The sequence below is a fragment of the Sinocyclocheilus grahami genome, unplaced genomic scaffold (genome assembly GCF_001515645.1).
Source record: "Sinocyclocheilus grahami isolate Dianchi unplaced genomic scaffold, SAMN03320097.WGS_v1.1 scaffold143.1, whole genome shotgun sequence".
Lineage (NCBI taxonomy): Eukaryota > Metazoa > Chordata > Actinopteri > Cypriniformes > Cyprinidae > Sinocyclocheilus > Sinocyclocheilus grahami.
In genome coordinates this window covers 1,119,877-1,147,235 of record NW_015505322.1, presented here as the reverse complement: position 1 = coordinate 1,147,235, position 27,359 = coordinate 1,119,877, and the positions used below count along the sequence as shown (strand labels likewise).

General features: G+C 38.6%; 1 protein-coding gene across 2 annotated transcripts; it reads left to right on the top strand.

Moving 5' to 3' along the window:
• LOC107591551 (2-hydroxyacylsphingosine 1-beta-galactosyltransferase-like) lies at positions 1-21,958 on the top strand. Of its 2 annotated transcripts, XM_016280736.1 has the most exons (6): positions 1-341; positions 8,884-9,311; positions 10,452-10,850; positions 15,870-16,012; positions 19,531-19,607; positions 20,329-21,958. In XM_016280736.1, exons 2-6 carry the CDS (start codon positions 8,886-8,888, stop codon positions 20,448-20,450), a joined length of 1,167 nt encoding a protein of 388 aa, XP_016136222.1. In that variant the 5' UTR covers positions 1-341; positions 8,884-8,885; the 3' UTR covers positions 20,451-21,958. The 2 variants fall into 2 exon arrangements, with proteins under 2 accessions (XP_016136222.1, XP_016136223.1); XM_016280737.1 differs by lacking the exon at positions 10,452-10,850 and having other exon boundaries at positions 8,884-9,710.
• The last annotated feature ends 5,401 nt before the right edge of the window (positions 21,959-27,359 follow it).

Sequence of the window (27,359 nt, the reverse complement as noted above, 5' to 3'; positions counted from 1 at the left end):
TAGAAAGAGCAAACGACGCACCTGACGCACCTGACGCTTCCCGTGGGATTTGAGGGAAGGCCGAAGTCTTTCTTTTGTTCTAGCGTTTACACTGCTCGACCACTCCCTGCAGTGACTGTGTGAACTGAGGCTTCGCATATTCCGCCCTCCCTGGAGTTCTGACACACAACGCCCCATCTCATTGCCATTGGGAAAACCACCTCGCCTGTTGTGGCAAACGGGGCAGTTTTAACCGTCCAACACCATTTGTGGATTTATGTAAAAGTGTCAGAAGCTCAGGAGAGCGAGGGGACGTGAATTTCAGACTTTCGGACACCGATCTCCCGGGTTCACCTGTACAGGTAAGCGGCGACGGGCGGTGTTTCAGTTTAGAAACAGGTGTTACTCGCAACATTCAGTGAGTGCGGATAAATGAGCCGTCGCTATTTTTTCCAGGTAGAGTAGGCTACACTTAGGCGTGCCTTTTGGGTTCTGGTTTATTTTAAGGAGATGACTGACATTTAAAAGGCTCGCACTGCTGCATGTGACATGTGTTTAATCGAAACTGAGCTCGAGTTCATGATAGGGCTTTTCTATAATACAGTAGCCTATCATGATATGACAGAGTACCTGTCACATGATGATTTTAAATAGTTTCCTGAAGATTGAGGAACAGGTGAGCGCTTGGGACGTGATCTAAAGATTTACCTGCTCACTTTTACCCCCATTCATCAATATTTAACCGGCGAGCGATAGTTTAGCAGAGGGTATCTCGCCGTAAGTCTGACATTCAACTCCTGCTTTGTATAAGAAACTAAAATAAAGAGATATGTGACGGTGTGTTTTTATGCACTTAAATGCTGTTGTAAAGAATAACGTTTTTGTATAAGGGGTCAGTTTGTGGTTTCTAACTGACTGTAAACGGTGTGATGTAACACTCTTGTTGCATACACATACTTGTGAAATTCACAAAACTTCGGGTTATAGGTCTATTTAGTTCCTTTTTTGTGGGTTAATACAAAACGAAAAAAGGACTGCATTTTATGTAGGCTATACATGGGTCCAATGTGATTTAGAAATCTTTTAAAACTCTTATTTAAAACGTGTTTCTTAGAAAACACACACACACACGCGCGCGCGCGTATATATAATTAGCCTACATTAAAGATGCCAAATCATGTAACCAGTAAAAAGTGCAATTATATGTATTTTTATATTTAAATCGTTTTCTTAACGCTGTTCCATTTGCCTTGGAACAAAACCCTGTTTTTTTTTCATTAAGATGTAAAAAAAAAAACCTTAATGACCTTGACACAGCTATGAGGGTTTAAAGGGGTCTTCTCTGTTTTATGGCTACCTGCATGCATGGTTATGCTACACTCATTATGTATATAAATGTTTTTTCAAATATTTATAGTTTAATACTATAGTTAAGATATAAAACAAATGGTAATGCCAAAATATCAAAAATGATCAAAACATCAAATTTACATAAGCTAATTTGAAAAATTGATCATCGTTTCATTGTAGAGCATGTGTACATAACTTAATAGATCCAGGCCAAAAAATGAGCATGCTCAACCTGGGTGAATGCAAGCACGGTTGTGCTAATATTAATGCCGTGCACAGTTCAATTTTTCCTCAAGATCGATCACTAAAAATGTATACATCCTCCAGTCCTCCCTTTAGTGCTGGGTGAGTGTCCCTTTTAATGTAATGCAAAAAGAGCCGTCGCTATTTTTTCCAGGTAGAGTAGGCTACACTTAGGCGTGCCTTTTGGGTTCTGGTTTATTTTAAGGAGATGACTGACATTTAAAAGGCTCGCACTGCTGCATGTGACATGTGTTTAATCGAAACTGAGCTCGAGTTCATGATAGGGCTTTTCTATAATACAGTAGCCTATCATGATATGACAGAGTACCTGTCACATGATGATTTTAAATAGTTTCCTGAAGATTGAGGAACAGGTGAGCGCTTGGGACGTGATCTAAAGATTTACCTGCTCACTTTTACCCCCATTCATCAATATTTAACCGGCGAGCGATAGTTTAGCAGAGGGTATCTCGCCGTAAGTCTGACATTCAACTCCTGCTTTGTATAAGAAACTAAAATAAAGAGATATGTGACGGTGTGTTTTTATGTACTTAAATGTTGTTGTAAAGAATAACGTTTTTGTATAAGGGGTCAGTTTGTGGTTTCTAACTGACTGTAAACGGTGTGATGTAACACTCTTGTTGCATACACATACTTGTGAAATTCACAAAACTTCGGGTTATAGGTCTATTTAGTTCCTTTTTTGTGGGTTAATACAAAACGAAAAAAGGACTGCATTTTATGTAGGCTATACATGGGTCCAATGTGATTTAGAAATCTTTTAAAACTCTTATTTAAACCGTGTTTCTTAGAAAACACACACACACACGCGCGCGCGCGTATATATAATTAGCCTACATTAAAGATGCCAAATCATGTAACCAGTAAAAAGTGCAATTATATGTATTTTTATATTTAAATAGTTTTCTTAACGCTGTTCCATTTGCCTTGGAACAAAACCCTGTTTTTTTTCATTAAGATGTAAAAAAAAAAACCTTAATGACCTTGACACAGCTATGAGGGCATAAACGCAGACCACTCAGGGTCCTGTCTGCCTTAGCGGCAATGTGGAGACATAATTTCTGAACAGAATAAAAAGTACACTTTCCCTTTACCTTTTTGTTCTTTATGTGCATCTTTGTCTTTCTCCTTTCACACATTGACATACACCTGCTTATTGGATCCCCAGGCTCATGACCTGCTGTAGGTTAAGTGCTTTAATTATGGTGTGAGACTTAAAGATGACAGACGAGAACACCAAAGCCTTAGGGATTGTTTAAAACATGCTATTAAACTCTAGGGCTGCTAAGGCATGCAGGTGTTTCCTGGGCACTAGAGCTAAATTGGTCATTGTTATTGATTCATTGTATTTTTAAGGCTCTTACAACTATACATTTTTAATTTACATGTAATTAGAATAGTCTTATGACTTAGCATGAAATGTTAAAAGAGAGATTTGATGATTGAAACTTCAGAAGCAAAAATGAAAAAAAGATTTGATAAGTTTGAGTCACTTCCATGAATCAGTTCAAACCATCTCTCAAAGATTAATTTGTGTCATCATTCGAAAATGTTCATGTTAGTTCCTGTGTGACATTTTTCATATATTAAACATATTCTGCAGTTTAAAAGTTTGGCGGGAGTAAGTTTAAAAAAAAAAAAGTTTTTGAAAGAGTTCTTTCAATGGCTGAATTTATTTAACACACTCATGATACATGAATTTATTTAATACAGCGAAAACGGTACTATTGTGAAATATTATTACAATTTAAAACCGTTTTCTATTTGAATATATTTTGAGATATAATTTATTCCTGTGATGGCAAACCTGACATTTCAGCATCATTACTCCAGTCTTCATTTCATTCAGAAATCATTCTAAAATGTGGAATTTCAAGAGAACAGCATTTATTCGAAATATAAGTTTTTGGAACAATTGAATAATCTTTAATGTCACTTTTGATCTATTTACTTGTCCTTGCTGAATAGAAGCATTAATTCTTTCAACAACAACAAAAAATCTAACTGACCCCAAACGGTAATGTATATGTAGGTAAATATTGTTGTTCATTATTGTATTTTGTTAAATTGCTACATATACATTAAAATTCTGAAATATAATTCTTCCTTTTGTTCAGCTGGTTGAAAAGGATGTGGGAAAACTTGCCTTGATTATTTTAACAAGGCCTAAAGATCATATCTGGAAAAATAAATAGGAATTGGGCACTGTGTAAACAACCCATAAACGTTTCAGTATAGTCGGGAGCATGATGTGTGTAAAGGTAAAGTGACTTGATTGTGTGTGTGTAAGTTTATGTTTGCAGAATGAGCAGTGAACTTTGCTCATTATATTAAAGGAAACAATCCACAGTATCATAGGCCCACACATACAACCTCAGTTATGACGCACATTTTCTCAGACACACAGAGAACACAGTGTGTGTCTTGAACCGGCGGGTTGAATCAGTCACTGATTCTGAATGCTATCCCTTTGTATTTGAGCTGAAATGCTCTGTAACTACACCCAAAATTAATTATTTAGATGTAGAATATTTGCACTTTTATGGCTATGTAAAGGGTGCTATGAAGCTGTGATTCAGGTGAATTGTCAGAGCTCAAAAAATAACAAACGCAGTAAAATTAGTAACAATCATTAACAGCAACAGTTAATAACAACTATTTTTCCAGCACTTCAGGTTTAGCTCATGCAATAGTACTTAATATCAGTCAGAGGTTGCTAATTTGGTCAATTCATTATGTAGCTAAAAAAAACTCTTGGTCATTCTGAGGCTATGTTAACAGGTAAAACAAAAAGCTAACACTACTGTTCCCTTTTGATTGGTCTCTCCCGTTGCGTTAACACACTATGGGGAAACTCCTGTTTACTCTGATACTGAAGCCTGATTTGATCACGTTCGTGTAGCTGCACGAACTGATGGTGCTTCAACCCGCCAAAAGGGGTGGAGCAGACTGATATGCAAGTCGGGTCTGAGTGGCATTTCGTCAGAATTTTCTCCTTTAGCGACGAAGATCATCTCCCTGCTGACTGCAAGCTGGAAGCCGAAGAGAAGAAAGAAGCTCAACCTCCTGCTCACCGCCATGAAAACAATCCACCGGCAGCAGAAGAAGCCGGACACCTTGCCCTGCGGCCATTGGCTTTTAAAAGAGCATATTTCAGAACAAATTTCCACTGCGACATTGTTGGAAATGTCGCACCACGAATGTGGCTTGTGCAGGGGTGCAGATGGGCATGGTGAGTGTGTCGCCTGTCTGGGCAGTGCCCACACAGAGGCTGCACTCACTGAGATGGAATGTTCTCACTGCGAGAACAGAAGTCTTGCCCTTCTCCGCTCGCGGACCCCTAGGAGGAAGAAACAGCGGCGCAGCAGGGCTCAAACACTGGGCTCGAGTGAAATCACGCCGGCACAGGTCCCGCGTGCTTCACTCTCCCCTCAATGCCTCAATTCACCCGTGTTCTTCACACGTGAGGATCAACGCCCCTCGTCAGCTGCGAGCGGCATGATTTCCTTCGGTGGATCTGAGGAGGAAGCTGTCATGGATGACTCTGTCATTGACAGCTTCAGATGCGTAAGCGTGGGTGTGTTCTGGCGAAGACCCCGACACCCTTACTCCGATGCAGACAACATGGCCCAGTGTGAACAGTGAGATGATCCGCATTCTAACCAAGACTGTGGAGGATCTCAGCCTGGCTTGGTCGGCTCCAGAAGAGTCTGCCCACGGCCTCCTTGATGAGTGGTACCTGAAAGGGCGCCGTCAACAATCCTCCCACCAGCGGCCTGTCCCGTTCCTTTCGACAGTTCATGAGGAGCTCACCAGGACGTGGCACACCCCCTACACGGTACATGTTAATTCTTCCAATTCTGTCGCTCTCACCATTGTTGACGGCGCTGAAGAACGAGGTTATAGCAAGCTCCCCCCTCTGGAAGAGGTGGTCGCTGTGCATCTGTGCCCTCTATCGGCCTTGGGGTTAAAAGTTCATGCAGCGCATCCATCTAAGCCCTGCAGGACAACCTCAGCCCTAGAGAACAGGGCTTATTCAGCGGCTGGCCAGGTTGGCACAGCACTTTATATGATGGCGGTGCTCCAGGCCAAGCTTCTCCACACCATGGATAAGTCTGGTCAGAGTTCTGACGCCTTCAGAAAGCTGCACTCAGCCTCACACTTCTAAGGCCACTGCGCAGGCTATCGGCAAGGCCATGGCCAACTTGGTTGACCTTGGTTGACCAACTTGGTTGACCCTCAACCTTTTGGTTGAATCTAACCGAGATTGGGTTTGCCTAGCGGTTTACAGCAGCACAGAAGTCATCGCAGGCAATGTATAACTTTGCCCCTGATTCAGGTGAATTGTCAGAGCTCAAAAAATAACAAACGCAGTAAAATTAGTAACAATCATTAACAGCAACAGTTAATAACAACTATTTTTCCAGCACTTCAGGTTTAGCTCATGCAATAGTACTTAATATCAGTCAGAGGTTGCTAATTTGGTCAATTCATTATGTAGCTAAAAAAAACTCTTGGTCATTCTGAGGCTATGTTAACAGGTAAAACAAAAAGCTAACACTACTGTTCCCTTTTGATTGGTCTCTCCCGTTGCGTTAACACACTATGGGGAAACTCCTGTTTACTCTGATACTGAAGCCTGATTTGATCACGTTCGTGTAGCTGCACGAACTGATGGTGCTTCAACCCGCCAAAAGGGGTGGAGCAGACTGATATGCAAGTCGGGTCTGAGTGGCATTTCGTCAGAATTTTCTCCTTTAGCGACGAAGATCATCTCCCTGCTGACTGCAAGCTGGAAGCCGAAGAGAAGAAAGAAGCTCAACCTCCTGCTCACCGCCATGAAAACAATCCACCGGCAGCAGAAGAAGCCGGACACCTTGCCCTGCGGCCATTGGCTTTTAAAAGAGCATATTTCAGAACAAATTTCCACTGCGACATTGTTGGAAATGTCGCACCACGAATGTGGCTTGTGCAGGGGTGCAGATGGGCATGGTGAGTGTGTCGCCTGTCTGGGCAGTGCCCACACAGAGGCTGCACTCACTGAGATGGAATGTTCTCACTGCGAGAACAGAAGTCTTGCCCTTCTCCGCTCGCGGACCCCTAGGAGGAAGAAACAGCGGCGCAGCAGGGCTCAAACACTGGGCTCGAGTGAAATCACGCCGGCACAGGTCCCGCGTGCTTCACTCTCCCCTCAATGCCTCAATTCACCCGTGTTCTTCACACGTGAGGATCAACGCCCCTCGTCAGCTGCGAGCGGCATGATTTCCTTCGGTGGATCTGAGGAGGAAGCTGTCATGGATGACTCTGTCATTGACAGCTTCAGATGCGTAAGCGTGGGTGTGTTCTGGCGAAGACCCCGACACCCTTACTCCGATGCAGACAACATGGCCCAGTGTGAACAGTGAGATGATCCGCATTCTAACCAAGACTGTGGAGGATCTCAGCCTGGCTTGGTCGGCTCCAGAAGAGTCTGCCCACGGCCTCCTTGATGAGTGGTACCTGAAAGGGCGCCGTCAACAATCCTCCCACCAGCGGCCTGTCCCGTTCCTTTCGACAGTTCATGAGGAGCTCACCAGGACGTGGCACACCCCCTACACGGTACATGTTAATTCTTCCAATTCTGTCGCTCTCACCATTGTTGACGGCGCTGAAGAACGAGGATATAGCAAGCTCCCCCCTCTGGAAGAGGTGGTCGCTGTGCATCTGTGCCCTCTATCGGCCTTGGGGTTAAAAGTTCATGCAGCGCATCCATCTAAGCCCTGCAGGACAACCTCAGCCCTAGAGAACAGGGCTTATTCAGCGGCTGGCCAGGTTGGCACAGCACTTTATATGATGGCGGTGCTCCAGGCCAAGCTTCTCCACACCATGGATAAGTCTGGTCAGAGTTCTGACGCCTTCAGAAAGTTGCACTCAGCCTCACACTTCTAAGGCCACTGCGCAGGCTATCGGCAAGGCCATGGCCAACTTGGTTGACCAACTTGGTTGACCAACTTGGTTGACCCTCAACCTTTTGGTTGAATCTAACCGAGATTGGGTTTGCCTAGCGGTTTACAGCAGCACAGAAGTCATCGCAGGCAATGTATAACTTTGCCCCCAATTCAGAAGGTGAGCAGGGTCCTAATCCACTCTGCCCTGTTCGGGCCCTTAGAGTGTATGTTGAATGCTCTGTCACAGTTTGCCTCTCAGAGCAGCTCTTTGTATGCTTCGGAGGCCACTCAAAAGGGCTTCCAATCTCGCGATAGTCAATGCTATAGTCCTGTTATGCTTTCGCGGGCTTACAGTGTCCTATAGGAGTGAGGGCCCACTCCACCAGAGGGATGGCCTCCTCCTGGGTTTGGTCTAGCAGAATTTCTGTCTGTGATATCTGTGTGGCCGCCAGCTGGTCATCGCCGTCTACCTTCACCAGTTTTTATAACTTGGACGTCCCTGCCCTGCTGGCACGGATTTTGTCAGCTTAATATACCTAACCCCCTTTGTAAGTAGGAAAGGTCATGTTATGTAATCCTCAGCCTAGCGGCTTGGGTCTCATTATTAGCTCATGCTTACAGGAGCCCTCAATATGGGCGCTCCGGGGTTGGGTTCGCAGAGCGGCTTTGTTCTGCACTTGCTTATAGCACGGTGCGATTGGATTTGTTCCCCATTGAGTGTTAACGCAATGGGAGAGACCGTTCGAAAGGGAACTCTCCGGTTACTTTCGTATCCTCGGTTCCCTGAGATAAGGCAACGAGCGTTTCATAGGCTGCCGTGCTATAAGGCTGTAGGTGAGTTGACGACTGTCACTTCAGTCGAAAGATTGTGATGAAATGGTATTCACAGGCGACTTATATTGCAGTCGGCTTTACCCCTTTTGGCGGGTTGAAGCGCCTTTGGTTTGTACAGCTACACGAACGTGATCAAATCAGGCTACAGTATCAGAGTAAACAGGAGTTTCCCCATAGCGTGTTAATGCAACGCTCATGTCCTTATCTCAGGGAACCGATTTTACATAAGTAACCGGAGCATTACATCCCTGGACGTATTGTAGGTGATTGGGAGGGAAGGTAACAACTACCGTTAATTCCATTTATTGTTTTGTGATTGAATTAATGGTTGAATTAACAGAAGACCACAATGGATTTTCAGTTTGGGGATAGGTTTGTTTAGGATTCCTAATATTGTAACAGGCCCTTAGTTATGCTTTCATGGATGCTAAAATCCTTACACTCAAGTATTGATTTGTGTAGTTGCTCAGTACAAGGGTCAATGATAGATAGAAGTATCTCTAATCATTTGTTGTCTTTCTTTCTGCAGTCATGAAGGCTTTTTTCCTGCTTGCCACATTGCTGTGGTGTTTAACAGCGAGTTTCTCCTGGGCAGCTAAGATTGTGGTGGTTCCTCCAATTATGTTTGAGAGCCACCTTTATATTTTTAAGACCCTGGCCTCTGCTCTCCATGCTGAGGGCCACGACACAGTCTTCCTGGTCTCCGAAGGTCGCGAGGTCCCACCTTCCAACCATTATCGTCTCCAGCGCTACCCTGGAATCTTCAACAGCACCTCAGCCGATGACTTCCTCCAATCAAAAGTTCACAACATTTTCTCAGGGCGTCTCACAGCACTGGAGCTTTTCGACATCCTGGACCATTATTCTCAAAACTGTGATGCCGTTGTTGGGAGTGCTTCTGTCATGGAGCAGCTAAAACGTGAACAGTTTGACCTCCTGCTCGTTGATCCTAATGAAATGTGTGGATTTGTCATAGCTCACATCCTGGGTGTCCAGTACGCAGTATTCAGCACAGGACTGTGGTACCCTGCGGAAGTTGGGGCGCCAGCACCCCTGTCTTACGTCCCAGAATTTAACTCTCTATTAACAGACCGTATGTCATTGTTCCAACGGGTAGCTAACACCGCAGTGTACCTGGTTTCCAGATTTGGTGTCCAGTTCCTGGTTCTGCCCAAGTATGATCGCATCATGAGGAAATACAACATCCAGCCATCTGTGTCCATGCATGATCTAGTTCAGAATAGTCGACTCTGGATGCTGTGTACTGACTTGGCGCTCGAGTTCCCACGACCCACTCTGCCACATGTTGTCTATGTAGGTGGCATCCTCACCAAACCCCCCAGCCCCTTGCCACAGGTAAGAAAAAAGTGCTATTATATTTAAAACATTCTCTAAACATTGTTACTTTTGGCAGTTTTTTGTGGTATCACTTTCAGGTATGCACAAGATAATGCTACGATGGCTCATTAGTGCACAACATAATTTAAAAAGCAAGTATAACTTTACAGTGGAATCAAGCTTCGGAAACGAACATATGGAAATGCTCTTGCGCATTAGTGTACTTAACCAACTACTATCACAATGCTAAATTCAACTATTTACTCATTAGTTACTTGTTGATGTGTAAACCTCCCCTTTAAATAACGTGACGCTTCCTTAAAAGGAGAGTTAGCCCAAAAATTTAAATTACCCCATGATTTCCTCAACTTCAAGCCATCCTAGGTGTATATGACTTTCTTCTGTCAGAAGAATACAGTCAGAGTTATATTAAAAAATGTCCTGGCCTTTCCAAGCTTTATAATTGCAGTGAATGGTGGTCGAGATTTTGAAGCCCAAAAAAGTCCATCCATCCATCATAAAAAGTGCTCCACACGGCTCTGGGGGTTTAAATCACGCGGTTACGAGAGAGTGGCGTTCCAGTGGATGACATAGGACGTAGGCGTAGCATAAGCTCCGGTGAGAATATGCTAGTCTTGCGAGAACCAAGTTTTGTTTACAGCAAAGGAAAACCAGTCCAGTCAGAAAACCAGTCAGAAAACCATCCTCTGGCAGCTAAAACGTGAACAGTTTGACCTCCTGCTCGTTGATCCTAATGAAATGTGTGGATTTGTCATAGCTCACATCCTGGGTGTCCAGTACGCAGTATTCAGCACAGGACTGTGGTACCCTGCGGAAGTTGGGGCGCCAGCACCCCTGTCTTACGTCCCAGAATTTAACTCTCTATTAACAGACCGTATGTCATTGTTCCAACGGGTAGCTAACACCGCAGTGTACCTGGTTTCCAGATTTGGTGTCCAGTTCCTGGTTCTGCCCAAGTATGATCGCATCATGAGGAAATACAACATCCAGCCATCTGTGTCCATGCATGATCTAGTTCAGAATAGTCGACTCTGGATGCTGTGTACTGACTTGGCGCTCGAGTTCCCACGACCCACTCTGCCACATGTTGTCTATGTAGGTGGCATCCTCACCAAACCCCCCAGCCCCTTGCCACAGGTAAGAAAAAAGTGCTATTATATTTAAAACATTCTCTAAACATTGTTACTTTTGGCAGTTTTTTGTGGTATCACTTTCAGGTATGCACAAGATAATGCTACGATGGCTCATTAGTGCACAACATAATTTAAAAAGCAAGTATAACTTTACAGTGGAATCAAGCTTCGGAAACGAACATATGGAAATGCTCTTGCGCATTAGTGTACTTAACCAACTACTATCACAATGCTAAATTCAACTATTTACTCATTAGTTACTTGTTGATGTGTAAACCTCCCCTTTAAATAACGTGACGCTTCCTTAAAAGGAGAGTTAGCCCAAAAATTTAAATTACCCCATGATTTCCTCAACTTCAAGCCATCCTAGGTGTATATGACTTTCTTCTGTCAGAAGAATACAGTCAGAGTTATATTAAAAAATGTCCTGGCCTTTCCAAGCTTTATAATTGCAGTGAATGGTGGTCGAGATTTTGAAGCCCAAAAAAGTCCATCCATCCATCATAAAAAGTGCTCCACACGGCTCTGGGGGTTTAAATCACGCGGTTACGAGAGAGTGGCGTTCCAGTGGATGACATAGGACGTAGGCGTAGCATAAGCTCCGGTGAGAATATGCTAGTCTTGCGAGAACCAAGTTTTGTTTACAGCAAAGGAAAACCAGTCCAGTCAGAAAACCAGTCAGAAAACCATCCTCTGACATTTTTCTTTACAAATCCTCATTTTGTACTTCTAATTCTTGACCAGTGTTTTGTTTTGCTCACTCCTCTGTGCTTCCATGTTCACTTCTCACCGGAGCTTACACTACACCTATGTCCTACGTCTTCCGCTGGAATGCCACTCTCTCGTGAATGCATGTATTACAGTTAGCCGGAGGCAAGAGATTACTGTTTATGAAGTTTTAAATATGGATATTTTTGTTACACAAACACATCGCTTCGCATGAGAAGGCTGTTATTAACCCCCCGGAGCAGTGTGGGGCACTTTTTTATGGTGGATGGATGCACTTTTTGGGCTTCAAAATCTTGATGCTTCTCAGCCACCATTGAGAGTGTGTTAAAGCTAACATTCAGGCTGTATATGGGAAGTAATGGTCTAATGAAATCCAAATTTTGAACCGTTTTGAATGTACCATTCTTTTTATGAACACATGAGCTGTGTTAGCCTAGTGTTAGGTTTAGCCCACCCTCTGTGGTGGCTGAGAAAGACGAGTTTTGTTGTGGCTGGATTCCGTTGGGTTGTGGCTTAATGTTGTAAAATTATGTTGTGTTTTTTACATTTTGTTGTGCTATGGACTACTTGGCCACGGTAGTGTTCACTGTCAGAGAAAATGTGCAAAAATGGTACCTTTTATGGGTACAACGACTTGTCACAGGGGCAATAACCTTAAAGGGACATTTGTACATTTAGATTACCTTTGCCATTGTCTAACACTCATTTAAAGTTAATCTTTGAAAACACTGTTAATTTAATAAAACCGTAAAATGTAATATTTATCAAATATAAAAATAGCCATTTTACATACTGTACATTATAATTTGATGTCTAAATTTAACATTTAAAATAAATGATTTCAGTTTTTAGTGTTTAGACAAAGTAGTACAGAATGTTGTTGTCTCCCATTTGTCCATAGCATGTAAATAATTATCAGCGTATCTTTTCATTGCCTGCTAGATCATGTTCTAAATGGAAAGCTTATGAGCTGTATATTTGGATCAGTTTAAACGACAACCTTTTTTTTGTTGTTGTTGTTTGTTTGCTCCGCAATCCTCTGTTGAGACTACAGTTACAATTTCTATTCCAAAGTTCCCTTGTTCTTTCAGTAAATGCATTGTGTGCACATGCAGTGCTTTTGATGCTTGAGTTCATTAATGGCAAGAAAATTACATCATGTGCTGATATGGGGATCGATTGACACAGGAACCTCATTTTCACTTGGCCTCATACAAAATGGCCAACCTCAATAATCCCACTCCCTCAAACAAGTGACCTAGGTCACCTTTCCAGTTTAAAAATCATTAGGCCGGGTGTGGTGACAAGTGGCTATATAAACATTAAGAGAATATCCAGTGTATTTGAGTCATTATTATCTCTGTGTTAGGCTCTTTTAACAGCTCAATAATATGAAGTCTTGATTTTGCACCAGGGTGTTATGCTCACAAAGGCTGCTCTTATCAATCCGGGTGATTGTGCAGAGCTGTCCACTGAATAGGAGTGGGGGTTCTGAACCTAAGCTTGCACTTTTGGAATACCAAGGGCCCAAATGGCCTCATTGTATGCTGTGGAGCCATAATGCAAATCGTGTGTTTGTCAGTGCAGGGTGTGTGAGTGTGTGTTTATGTGTGTAAATGTGCCAATTGTCGGGTGTGTATGAAGGACACTGAGACCAGTGTGAGGAGCGGACAGTCAGTGCCAGGCCAATGCAGGCTGTTCAGCTGCAGCTGGACTCCCTCAAACAGCGAAAAAGCAGGTCTTAGACAAAAACCTGCTCAATCTGAAGCTATGCTAACTGCTAACACAAAAGGCTAAAGGCTCTAAGTCTAATTAGCACCATTCATTTTTTTGTGTGCTAACAATTGCACTACAGTGCTAACAATGCACTAAATGCTAACACAAAGCCATACTCATCTTAGAATTTTATTTGACATTTTTTTGAATATGTAAGCCAGTGGTTCCCAAACCTGTCCTGGAGGACCCCCTGCCCTACACATTTTGTATGTCTCCCTTATTACTGATGTAAGCAATGTTATAATATAACAATCAAAAGCTAAATCTAAAAAATATGAACCAATGATTTAAAACTAATTAAAAAGTTAAAATGTCAAGCTCATGTTTTTGGTTTAGCACTTATTACTTGTATTACGGTATAATAATTTAGGTTCATAATTTGAGCTGTAAATTTGTCTAAATAACCCTTTTTTGTAGGAATGCTTTTCTAGGTGGATGAACTTCTGGTTATGTGTTGCCAATGTTTACTCCATGTAAACAGTTTTTTACAGATAGTATCATTATGTCCCTTTTCTGGTAATTTGCACATATTGTGTGAGAGTTACTGGGTTACCGACATTGTCGTCATTAGGTCCTCAAAGTTAAAAGACTGAAAACATCTGTACACAATCTCAGTAAATATTCATATGTAATATTTGAATTGTATGGCTATAATTAGATATAAAAATTGCTATGGCTATAATAATAAAACTGTGTGTTTGTTGCTGTGTATGTAAATAAAAATATACTGTAGTCTTCATAGGTTATTCAAGCTTTTAGTTTGTAAAATTTATTTAAATATTATTCCAAAGTTAAACCAAAAATCATCATCATGCGTCATTACTATCATAACTGAATGAGCAAGATGAATAAGCATTCATCAGATTTTTTATTTACCAGAAGTTGGAGAAGTGTTGAATGTGATGACAGAATATTTTCATACACTCAAATGACTTGCTGTTGCTTCATCATAGAATTATCTGATCAAAATAACTAAATATATTTGGCTGTCACAACTGTCCCAGAGCAGTCTAGTTCATTTTCCCATTTTGGAGTTTAATAGTAGTCATACAGTTTCTCCTTTTATATTTAACTTTGTGTTATTGTTCTGCTTTAGGTGGCTTATTAAAGCTAAGGTTATCTTTTAATACGAAATCCAGCCAAGAGCAATGAAGGCTTTTCTTTTTCTTGTCAGTATTTTTGTTCGGTTAATATTATGTGATTTTTGAATGCGCATATTAACTACACGTGTACAGTATGTAATCTAAGTAATCTTCCTTTTTGAATTACCCCAATATTGGTAATTAAAGCAGGATAAAGGGATTCTGCGCTCTATATGCTCCAGATTGCTCTCCATGGATGTACCAAGGTTTAATACATAAAAAAAAAAAAATCAACCCACACAACCTGAGGTTTTGTCCAGTCTGGCCCTTGATCTAAAATGTGTTTGACACACCTGGTCAAAGTCTAATTTACACAGCTCTAAAAAAATCCAGCCAAGAGCAATGAAGGCTTTTCTTTTTCTTGTCAGTATTTTTGTTCGGTTAATATTATGCAATTTTTGAATGCGCATATTAACTACACGTGTACAGTATGTAATCTAAGTAATCTTCCTTTTTGAATTACCCCAATATTGGTAATTAAAGCAGGATAAAGGGATTCTGCGCTCTATATGCTCCAGATTGCTCTCCATGGATGTACCAAGGTTTAATACATTAAAAAAAAAAAATCAACCCACACAACCTGAGGTTTTGTCCAGTCTGGCCCTTGATCTAAAATGTGTTTGACACACCTGGTCAAAGTCTAATTTACACAGCTCTAAAAATAGACACTTGTACATTTGTACATTACATTTATTTAATTTCCCATTGTGGTGGCATAGCACTTACCACTGAAAATGGCATATGGTTGACATAATAGGTAAAAGGTTTTCGAGAAATCTTGATCATGATTTCTTTTCAGGTTGAGGGATTTCTAAACATGCAGTGTGTCTCTGTCAAAGGTAAAGTAGCTTGAGAAATGTCCACACCTTAAAACCATTTAATATTATGAAACGCATGTTTTCACTTGTTTGGAAATTAAAAGATGTATGTAATGTCCCTTTAAGTCAAACTATGTTGCAATGTGCTGGTGAACACTGATACTCCGATAATAAGTTGCATTCTTCAGCCATTTTATTGCATGCTTACAAAAGCACGGTCTCATAAATCAAGTGTTTAACAAACTTTCTGTTCTCTTCTGTTCAAAGTGCTTACTATCAGATGGTAATACTTTGATGCGTACTATGGTACTGAATAATTACCAGATTCATATACAGTGGTATTTATGTGCAGCAGTTATTTTCTGGAGATATTTCTAGTCCCTTTTTACTTTTAAATTGATGTATTCAAATGAAATCATATTATAATCAGACAGAGCCATTTTATTTAGATGCTAATTTTGATTTCCATATAACGTTGAATTGCTTTGTCTTGTGAATATAGTCAGCACAAATTTCATAGATTGTTGAACTGTGTATTTGATCTGTGTGTGTGTACAGGAGTTTGAAGCCTGGGTGAAGGATACAGATGAACATGGTTTCGTAGTGGTGTCGTTTGGAGCAGGAGTCAAGTATCTGTCAGATGACATTGCTCGGAAACTTGCAGGAGCCTTGAGCCGTCTTCCCCAGAGAGTCATCTGGAGGTACTGCCATTCCATTCATTCTTTCATGTGATCAGTGAACCATTTTGCCAACAGATCAAATCACCTGCATATCTCTCCATTATAGCTTATTCTATCACATAGTATCCATTGGCGACTGAACTGTGGTGGTGGGTCACTGATAAGTTAGTTGTGACTACAACTAACTATTTTGTTTTCCATTTCCAAACCTGTAAACCCTCATTCAAAATGATCCGATGGTTTCGTTAGACTTTCCAATGGTTTCTAAATGCAAAACTTGATGAATTCATTTCGGACTAAAGCATTGTACAGATTCACATGTAATTTACTGAGAGTGTTGTCAATAATTATGATGAATCTCAGTATGTTTGTTTTAAATCCCAATCAATCTTCATCCTTTGTTGGCAGTGGAGGGACATTTGATCCTCTGAGATGGTGGTACATAAGTCATGATCATGAAAAAACAATAAAGAAATGTAAAGATTATTCTGATCATCATTTGATATTTTGGTTTGTTGTATTGTAATAGTTTAAAACCTTCTCTCTAACAAAAATACACATTCAATACAATACCTAGCGGGCACATTGATACCAATTTGACGTCAAATACCAGTCAAAACTGGATCAAGATGCTGTAACATCATATTAAATTCAGTTTGGCTTGGCAGTTTCTTCCAGTGGTAATTAGGTGAAAATAGGAAGTTAATCCCACACTGAAATTGGTTTAATGTATATGTAGGCCAATATGTTTGATGTTCAGTTTACATCAAATCAATGTCATGTCAAGTTTTCGACGTCAGTTTGATTTACATATTCGACCTGTTTTTTGACGTCAATTTTGATGTCAATTTCATGTCTTTTCAACATCAATTGCCCACTGGAGGCTCAGAGACAAATACTTTAATAAAATGGTTTACAAATGGCTTTTGAAACCCCCACCTTAATTTAATGTATAATTCTATAGGGGTCAGTCACCTAAAAATGTCATTATTTACTTTGCACTTGTGTCAGAAAACTGTTGGACTTTATTTCTGTGGAACACAAAGACAGAAATTATAAAGAATTGCACTGGTTAATTTTTCCATACAGTTACAACGACTGGGAACTTACAAAAAATGGTGCATACTCATGCATACAGTACAACTTGTGTGCTATATTGCAAGTCATCTAAAGCCATATTATAGCTTTGTGTGAGGAATAGTCGAAAATTGAACTTTACTACACGTATAGAACCACTTTAATATTAATAATGCTAATTTTGCAATCAATAAAGCTGGAAAGCCTCAGTCACCATAAGGGATTCATTGCATGGAAAAGAGCAAGCACAAATTTCCTACCATGGAAGAAATAAAGTAAAGCATGTTTGGAACCGCACGAGGGTTACTAAATGGCAATTTTTTCATTTTTAAGGAGATGATTTATTTGCTTTAAATACTGTATTAATATTGAAATGTCTTTATATAAAGCAGAATTTATAAAATAATGTAGGTTTTGAAAGGTAATGCTCTTATGAGTTAGCCCAGCTCAAAAATATATCACATGTGCATGTAAACTTTCCCATTGGATTAATTTTGTTTCTCTATGCTTACATTTAAACGTTCTTTCCTCTTTAGCTTTTCCTAAGTGAACTTGCATGCTTGTAAACAGCAGCACCTTTTGTTGTCATATGCACTCATATTGTCATGACTCCCGTAGTCATGCCATATAATCTCAGTTGCTTTCTTGTGTTCATGCAAATGTGCCAAGGCAAGTCTTTACTAATGAGGACACTGCTGGGAGCGGAAATGCCCAGGGAACACAAACACATTCTGTGCATATACTGTACAGATAGATGGACACACTTCTGTGAGCCTCAACAATATACCACTCTTGTTACGTATTCAGACATGAAGTCATGAACATATGGTCTCAACTCTTTCTCTCTCACACTGTGCATAGATTATAGTAATGGTAATTCGAGTCACTGACTGCTGCCGGGTTTCTTAGTAACTGTAGAATGTTTGTCATTAGGTTTGGCACCCACTGGCCTTTAGGTTGTGTGTGTTTGCTTACAAGTGACAGATCTTGACTAAATCTCAAGCCAGACTTCACGACGAGGGCTTCATTTAATCTCCACTGAAGAACTCTTGTTGTATTGTTAGTTTAATTAGTTATTTAGCAGATGTGTGAGTATTTATTTCTTAAAGCCAACATGAAATAACATGCTCAAGTAACATTTCTTATAATTAGCATTCTTTTCAAATCAATCCTACCGACCCCATACTTTTGAGTGTTCCTGGTGTTTTTGTACTCAGTTTGTCAGTGCATGCTTTAAAGAAAAATAGTTTGTCCTCGTAATGTGAAAATAATTCCCTTTTTCTGCTGATGTCAGTTAGGCCATGTGGTTAGCAAAAATACTAACCAATAGCATTATACAATAGCTATTTAGGTTTTAGGGTACCGTTGTAGGTAAAGCAGCCTTTCAATTATGTTGCTAATAGTTACCACAATAATTTACTTCAACATGCAAGTCCCATCCTACATTATTTTTGCTCTTTGAATATAGTTTCATTTGGAAATCCATCACTTTACATAATCAAATAGGTTGCGAATACAGTTTCATGTTGCCTTCAATGCTCTCAAAAGTACAATGGTTGTATCTCTTGTTGTATTCATCAAACTTAATGTTTATATGTAGTATAACTACCATGTTTATATGTAATATATGTCATGCATTACTGCATAAACATTTAAAAAAATCTTCTTTGGAGACTTTATAAGCTTTATAAGGTAGAAGGAAACCATCTGGTTTTCTATTGCTGGCTGATTGTCTTTCTTTTTTTTTTCTTTATATTTGCCTTCTAAATGTAAGTAGGTTTTAGGGTACCGTTGTAGGTAAAGCAGCCTTTCAATTATGTTGCTAATAGTTACCACAATAATTTACTTCAACATGCAAGTCCCATCCTACATTATTTTTGCTCTTTGAATATAGTTTCATTTGGAAATCCATCACTTTACATAATCAAATAGGTTGCGAATACAGTTTCATGTTGCCTTCAATGCTCTCAAAAGTACAATGGTTGTATCTCTTGTTCTATTCATCAAACTTAATGTTTATATGTAGTATAACTACCATGTTTATATGTAAGATATGTCATGCATTACTGCATAAACATTTAAAAAAATCTTCTTTGGAGACTTTATAAGCTTTATAAGGTAGAAGGAAACCATCTGGTTTTCTATTGCTGGCTGATTGTCTTTCTTTTTTTTTTCTTTATATTTGCCTTCTAAATGTAAGTTTTTTTTTTTGTATTAATCTGATATGCATGCAAAATATATGGTCTCTGTCTCTCTCATACTCTCTCTAATGTGCTTTTCCTTTCCCAAAAATACCTCACTCCCCTGATCTCACTCATATCTATGATGCTTTGAATAACTAACCAATTCTTCGTTCTTATCAACTGATGGTTGTCGCATCCACTATAGCCCTAGATGAGCTAAAAGCTTTTTAATATTTTTAAAGAGCTACCTGCATCTTACTGAGTTCAATTTCTCTGCAGGTTCTCTGGAGTTCCTCCTTCCAATCTTGGCAACAATACTAAACTAGTGGAGTGGATGCCACAGAATGACCTGTTGGGTACGTATCATCCTATCTCTCACTAAATAGGACATTTCTGAATTCAAAGAAATGCTTATGAAGTTTGAAAAAAAAAAAAAAAATTCCAGTAAAAATGTCAAAACACTCTCCATACATTATTATTCAAAAGTGAGAATCCTGAAAAAACTGCATCATGGTTTTCACAAAAACGTAAATAATATTAATAATAAATATAAAATGATTAATTAAGAAATGTTTTTGAGCACCAAATCAGCGTATTAGAATGTTTTCTGAAGTAAATACTAACTTGTTGTAAGGTTTTTTTATGTATTTTTACTGTAAGACATGCTTTTTTGTGTGTGCATTATGTGTGAAGGAGAGAGAACTCATCCTCCTCACTGCTTTTTTCTGTATCTCGAGCACCAAATCAGCGTATTAGAATGTTTTCTGAAGTAAATACTAACTTGTTGTAAGGTTTTTTATGTATTTTTACTGTAAGACATGCTTTTTTGTGTGTGCATTATGTGTGAAGGAGAGAGAACTCATCCTCCTCACTGCTTTTTTTTGGATAATGTCTCTGTTGTATTAGAAGACACAAAGCCTATGCATGCATTTGCTTGTATGAATGAGTTTCTCTTTCATTGTGCACCATGGGCTTGAGGTCACAGAGGGCCTTTCTGTCTCCATCATTATTTCTTTTTTCTCTTTCTCTCACTGTCTTTCTGCTGTCTGCCACACTTCCTGTTCTCTGATGACCTAGTCGATGCATCCTGTGCTTTGAGTTTGGATTGCTCTGGATTGCCAACCAGAGATAACGACAAGAAAAAAAGTCTGATACACAAAGTCGGTAGACAGAATGGACCCAAGGCATTTCTTCTCTAAGGACCCTCAGCTATTCAACACAAACACTTACTTGTCTAAAGATCAGCTGGACTGAACTTCAAGATCAATGACCCATGGTCAACACTGTCACAATAAACAACAGTTTAAATTCCATTTTTAATCAGAGCCTGAAATGCACTTACACACACTGTATGCAGCTTTATGCATTAAATGAAACCGTCCTGCCTCATGTTAGTACCAGTGAGGGAGTGATACTGTACACACCCCACCCCATCCGTGAGAAACCTCGGATACATTTACAAAATCGTATGCAAATGTCCCTTTGATTTTCCTATGTGTCTTTAAATGTATTTTTAAAGAGATATAAGGGTACAATATAAGCTAATGTACAACTGGTAACTCTGAGAGGTCAATAAAACTCTTTGTTCATTGTGGCTCATTCAGAGGAAGAAGTGTTAGCATGTATAGGGTATATATGAGCGGAGTGGAGTGGGAGCAGAGCAAGGAGTGGAGCGGTGTGATTTTTGACTGGAGCAAGGAGTGGATTTTTTGAAAGTCGAAGCATCTGGGTTTTCACTCGCTCCGAGAGAGCTCCTCTACCGCTCCATCACGAGCATAATTAATGCCAACAGCCCATAATATAACTGCATTTTATCAGGAATTCACGCATTAAACATCATTATCTAGCTTGACAGATGAAGGTGAATGTTATAATGAAGGCGATGGACGAGTGTGGGAAATTAAATCTCAAGCATGTTTGTTTGTAGCATGTGGATACTCAATATTAATTGGGTGAATTCACATTTTAAACAGTTTATTGTACAGGTGCACACAACACACAAGCTCGCACAGATCGCGCGCACATAAAAATATTCAGGAGTGCCAAAAATTGTCAACGCTGTCCTGTGAATTAGCAGCTTAAAAACGGAAAAGTTACTGCATATTCTTTCTGTTTCTGAAGTAACTACAACCCTCAGCTTTGCCATAGCTGAGAGACGCTGCATAGGCAACTGAATTAAACAGAATCATTTAATGTTAAACTATTTTTCTAGTATGGTGTATGAATTTTTCGTTTAATATAATTTCTGAACAGAACTTTGTGATATTTCAAAAAAATACTGAAATACTTTAGCCACAAATTTTGTCATGGAGCGAAGGCGTTTCTGATCAGTTGAGCGAGGAGTGGGAAATGCTGAACCCGGAGTGGAGCTGGAGCTGGAGCGGAGTGATTATTGAATGCTTGGAGTGAAGAGGAGAAATTGTTGTCACTCCACTCCGTTCACATTAGGGAGGGATGAGTGGAAAGGCCAGGAGTGGCTCGTGTTCACACAGAAGCAACTGAATAAAGAACTGCTTACTATTAGATCGATCTTGTTAACCTTTATTTTAATAGAATTATGGCACTATTTGTGAGGCACTTATCACTATTGTCTGAATATAAAATCCCCAATATTAATCTTTGGTGTGTAACTCATCTCACTGTTTATGCCATACAAGAGGTGTGCCTTTACTTTTCTAAGCATTCAAACTGGCGGATGATAAACTGAAAGAGGGGCCCAAGTCATATCTACACTCTTAAAAATAAAGGGGCTTCACGATGCCATAGAAGAACCTTTTTGTCTAAAAGGTTCCATAAAGAACCTTTAACATCTGAAGAACCTTTCTGTTTCACAAAAGCTTCTTTTTGGCGAAAGAAGGTTCTTCAGATTATAAAAACGCAAGAAAGAGATGTTTTTTTAAAGAACCTTTGGCTGAATGGTTCTCTGTGGAACCAAAAATGGTTCTTCTATGGCATCGCTTGAAGAACCTTTTGAAACACCTTTATTTTTAAGAGTGTAGGTGTGAGAATATTATAGGGGTGGACTCGCTGTTGAATATTACTGTATATTCAGCAATCTGAAAACAAAACAGAAGCATTGTCACCCTGATCCATTTCTGTACATAATTAAGAGTAAAAGCTATATATCACATCTTAGTAAATTAAAAGTCAACATTTGAACCACTTCAAAGTTTTTTTTTATTTGATTTTATATTTTATATATTTGTATTGCTAAATAGTCAAGTAAGTTGAAACCCAATACTTACACTTAAAATTGTAGTCCGACATTTTCTCTCAAAAAATCCTGTCGTCATCAGTGCGCAATGAATCTCAGGATAGTCTGGGCCCCAAAGGATCCATTAGTTGTATCCTTTGTTGTGTGGGAAACCAAGGATGCATTTCAAGGCCACATTTGAAGGAGCCTTCGAATTGGGAAAGCCTTCGTTGCACCTCAATGACGCCATCAGACTTTGAATGTAGCCTTCAAAGGATGCTGACTCTGAATTGGGATGCAGCTTTGGAGTACCTTAGCAACTGTGTAGAAATGCACTGGCAACCACCCAGAGCACCCTAGCAACATACTGTAGTGGCAGGTTTTGCATGGACGAGCCTACTTACATTTTTTTTTTTAAATGTAAAAATCTAATTTTCTGCTATTAAATCTAGTTTAGCGCTATATTTCATAGCGAATATTATAGTTTGTATTAAAGAAACCATAGTTATTAATGTTGTTACTATAGTCTCACTCAAAATATCACATTTAACTCTTTCCCCGCCACTTTTCTGGCTTTCCGCGTCATCACTTGTGTATGGTAGGAGGCGCTGTTGCATGTCTTCTGATAGTACTGAGAGTACTGAATCTCTGAAACAAAACACAGGTGGAGAAGAAGCAGATACAAGCGATCGCGTATGTAAACATATGCATATAATGTGATCATCAAACAGCATATAAATCAAAACTGCCTAACGTTACCAAATGAAATGTTGATACAGGAAGTGGTTTAGGACTGTGAAGCTTTGGCTATGTTTATGGACGCGAATGACTCCATCTATGTTTTGATCATTGTTCTGAATCCAATCCAGAAGCAGTGGTGGACCATAACGTAGCTTTACTTCGTTACTGTACTTAAGTACATATATGTACTTTACTGGAGTCGTTTTATTTTGAGTAACTTTTACTTCACTACATTCCAAAGCATAAGATCGTACTTTTTACTTCACTACATTTCATAAAACATATCATTATAATATATCACGTGCTCTGACACGCAGAAGCGGTGTCTGATTCAAGAACGAACTGATTCTTTTCAAACAGAGTACAATCTAATTTCCAACCCCTTATGTTGAAAACTAAAAAGAAATTTGATATGTGGCTCATGAGGGATTTATCACTCAAAGGTAGGATTCTTTTGTCCAAAAACGAGGGATTATCTCGTTTAATCTATCCTGCTAAAGTATTAGATGTACCAAAATCTTTTCTTAAAAAAAAATGATTCAACTCTATTTAATTTCATATGGAAAAACAAGCCTCACTATTTAAATAAAAATAATTTATGTAATTCGTATAATCAAGGAGGTTTGAATGTGCTTGATTTTGTTACGTCTAATACAATCTTCAAGTTGAACTGGATAAAACATTATATTAAACATAAAGATGAGATATGGTATGTAATTCCAAATCTTATTTTTGAAAAAGTTGGAGGCATAGAGTTTCTTTTGAAGTGTGATTTTGAGGTCAACAAACTCCCCATTAAGTTATCTAATTTTCATAGACAGGCTCTTTTAAATTGGATTCTTATATACAAACATAATTTCTCTCCCCATAGGCAGATAATTTGGAGTAATAAATATGTTAAATATAAGAACAAATCAATTTTCTATACTAATTGGGTTAAAAATGGTATTCTAATGGTCTCACAGTTGATAAATAATGAAGGATATTTACTTCTATATACTGAATTTTTTGAGAAATTTGGAATTCCAGTACCTCCGCGTGAATATAGTATTGTAACTGATGCAATACCAGCAGGATTTGTGAGGCTTTTAAAGGGATTTAGTGAATCTAAGCAATCAACATTTAAAAAAGAGATCTTATTAAATGGTATTGATATCAAAGATAGAAAATGTAATAATACATTTTTTAGATGTTTGATTCACTGCCCTGCAACACTTCGGGAATAACCATTTTGAGAATCAACTGGAAATTGATTTGGACTTATAATAACAAATTCTGTGTCACAAATAAAGTTAGTGAAGTTTACTTTAAAAGTATCCATATCATTTATCCAACTAACCAGTTTCTCGAGAGATACAGAGCTGATCTCTCTGAATTTTGTGCTTTTTGTGGAATGCATGTAGAGACTGTTTTGCATCTTCTTTTTTTTTTTAATGTATGAATGTTCAATATTTCTGGATTGATGTTGAATATTTATTTACTATGTTGAGTGGATCTAAAATGAATATAAGAAAAAGAGATGTTATATTTTATTTTGATAAAAAATATATATTATTTATTATTTATTTATTTTTCTTTCCCTTTTCTTTTTTTGTTTTTTGTTTTTTTTTCTTCCAGAAAACGTGAACACCATGTTTGTAACCTTTTGTTATGCTTTTGAATGTTAAATGTTCAGCATATACAAAAAAAACTGATTCTTTTCAATGAACCTTTTAAATCGGATCGCAAATCGCACCAAACGATTCATTGACGAATTAGAATGAACCGATTGCAGCTGTTCTCGTGTCGATAACTCACTGATTCGCATGATCCGTTTAGTGCGAGTCTCCAGTGAACTGAATTCACAAGTCAGAACCCGGAGATCTTGTGAGCGCGCGCGCGTCTGATGCTGCTAAAAGTCACTAATGTCGAATTTTAGGATTAATTATTGTAACTGAAAATAATATTTAGGTCAAAACTGTCAGTTTGTGAACTAAATCTGCTGTAAAGGGTGATCTATTTAAGCCCACTGAAATGATTGAACGCAGACACATCAACATCTGTGTCTCTATTTTAGGTTTAAAAAACCCCCCGAAACATTAAAATAACACAGACTAAATAAAATAATTCATGCACGTTCATATTCCCCTCTGACGTAACGTTAACAGTTTTATTAAAATGCTACTATGTGACGTCTGTTTTTATATTGTTTATCAACAGTATACATTTTTATATTGTTTGGATTAACTAGCCAAGTAGACAGATATGAATGTTTATTCATAACTAGGGCTGTCACGATTATGAAATTTGACTGACGATTAATTGTCTAAAAATAGTCACGGTTATTGCAATTAATTGTCTGTTTTAGGGCTTTGGCGATTATGCCGATTATCACGATTAATTGTCTGTTTTTATGGCTTTCATTATATAATTGATTAATTTAAGGGTTCAGTAAATAATCATGATGTTATCTTTTAATCTTTTTGAGTTATTATTTTGCAGTGTAAGATTACATGGAGTATTCCAAATTCTAAGAATCGGCCAATTCCAATCCAACACCAGCTCTATTTGTTTTCTACACCACTACAGAATATCAATATACTGTGTTTCTGGGACTAATGGTCGAATGGTCGCTCTTTTAAACCCTATGTTAAACGCAATCCACTAAATACTCACTTCCTCGTTACAGAGAAAAACTAAATTTGAATAACAATATATAAGCTATGAAATTAAACTAGCTGACTGTATAATTTAGCAGCAAAAACAATATCTTGAAAAATAAATCTTTGGTGCACATTATACAATTTAAACATGTTTATTCTGATAACTATTTGTATTCTTACAAGATACATTCATGAATATAAGATAGAAATCACGAGAAAAAGAAAGGCTTCTAATAATCTTTCCGTTTGTGATAATTCCTTCCTTCTTTAAACTAAAGTATTATAATGGGAATATATCATCTTGGGGAGAGAGTTTTACCGTGCTGACTGTCATAACTGAACGTGACGTGCTGATTTATGGTTGTTGTGCTTTTTAATTAAGAATAACAATGAATCCATCTTTTGTTTTAGTCTTAAAAAATGAAAGGTGTGTATGTAAGCAAAACAGTGACAACAAGATCGCGAATTCGAAAGTGAAATCATCCGAAGCCCGCGGCTTAACACCGCAAAAGAGAAAGAAACTCTCATTCCCGAAATTTAAATCACAAATAATACTACTGATGATAAAGCACGGGTTGAATGTTAACCACTTTCGTTTCCATATAACTATAAACTATGATAAAAGTTCATCATCATGCATTGAATAATCCCATGTTGTAGCGCAAAAAAAAAAATTTGCGACCAAATCATGTGCTCGTGCGACCAGCTGAGAAAGTTACAATAAGGCACAATATGTCTGAAACAACCGCGGTTAGACCTAATAATCGCGATTAGACGGTTATTTAATTATCGCGACAGGCCTAATTCATAACCATACTGAAAATAAGTAAATATTGCTAGCTGATGCTAACACTAATGTCGAATTTTAGGATTAATTATTGTAACTGAAAATAATATTTAGGTCAAAACTGTCAGTTTGTGAACTAAATCTGCTGTAAAGGGTGATCTATTTAAGCCCACTGAAATGATTGAACGCAGACACATCAACATCTGTGTCTCTATTTTAGGTTTAAAAAACCCCCCGAAACATTAAAATAACACAGACTAAATAAAATAATTCATGCACGTTCATATTCCCCTCTGACGTAACGTTAACAGTTTTATTAAAATGCTACTATGTGACGTCTGTTTTTATATTGTTTATCAACAGTATACATTTTTATATTGTTTGGATTAACTAGCCAAGTAGACAGATATGAATGTTTATTCATAACTAGGGCTGTCACGATTATGAAATTTGACTGACGATTAATTGTCTAAAAATAGTCACGGTTATTGCAATTAATTGTCTGTTTTAGGGCTTTGGCGATTATGCCGATTATCACGATTAATTGTCTGTTTTTATGGCTTTCATTATATAATTGATTAATTTAAGGGTTCAGTAAATAATCATGATGTTATCTTTTAATCTTTTTGAGTTATTATTTTGCAGTGTAAGATTACATGGAGTATTCCAAATTCTAAGAATCGGCCAATTCCAATCCAACACCAGCGCTATTTGTTTTCTACACCACTACAGAATATCAATATAC

What these genes read in the sequence shown, in the direction of transcription:
- LOC107591551 (XM_016280736.1), top strand. Translation starts at nt 8,886, where the DNA reads ATGAAGGCTTTTTTCCTGCTTGCCACATTGCTGTGGTGTTTAACAGCG. An exon ending in CCCCCAGCCCCTTGCCACAG is followed by an intron (nt 10,851 to 15,869) that starts GTAAGAAAAAAG and finishes GTGTGTGTACAG; the next exon opens with GAGTTTGAAGCCTGGGTGAA. An exon ending in CCCCAGAGAGTCATCTGGAG is followed by an intron (nt 16,013 to 19,530) that starts GTACTGCCATTC and finishes ATTTCTCTGCAG; the next exon opens with GTTCTCTGGAGTTCCTCCTT.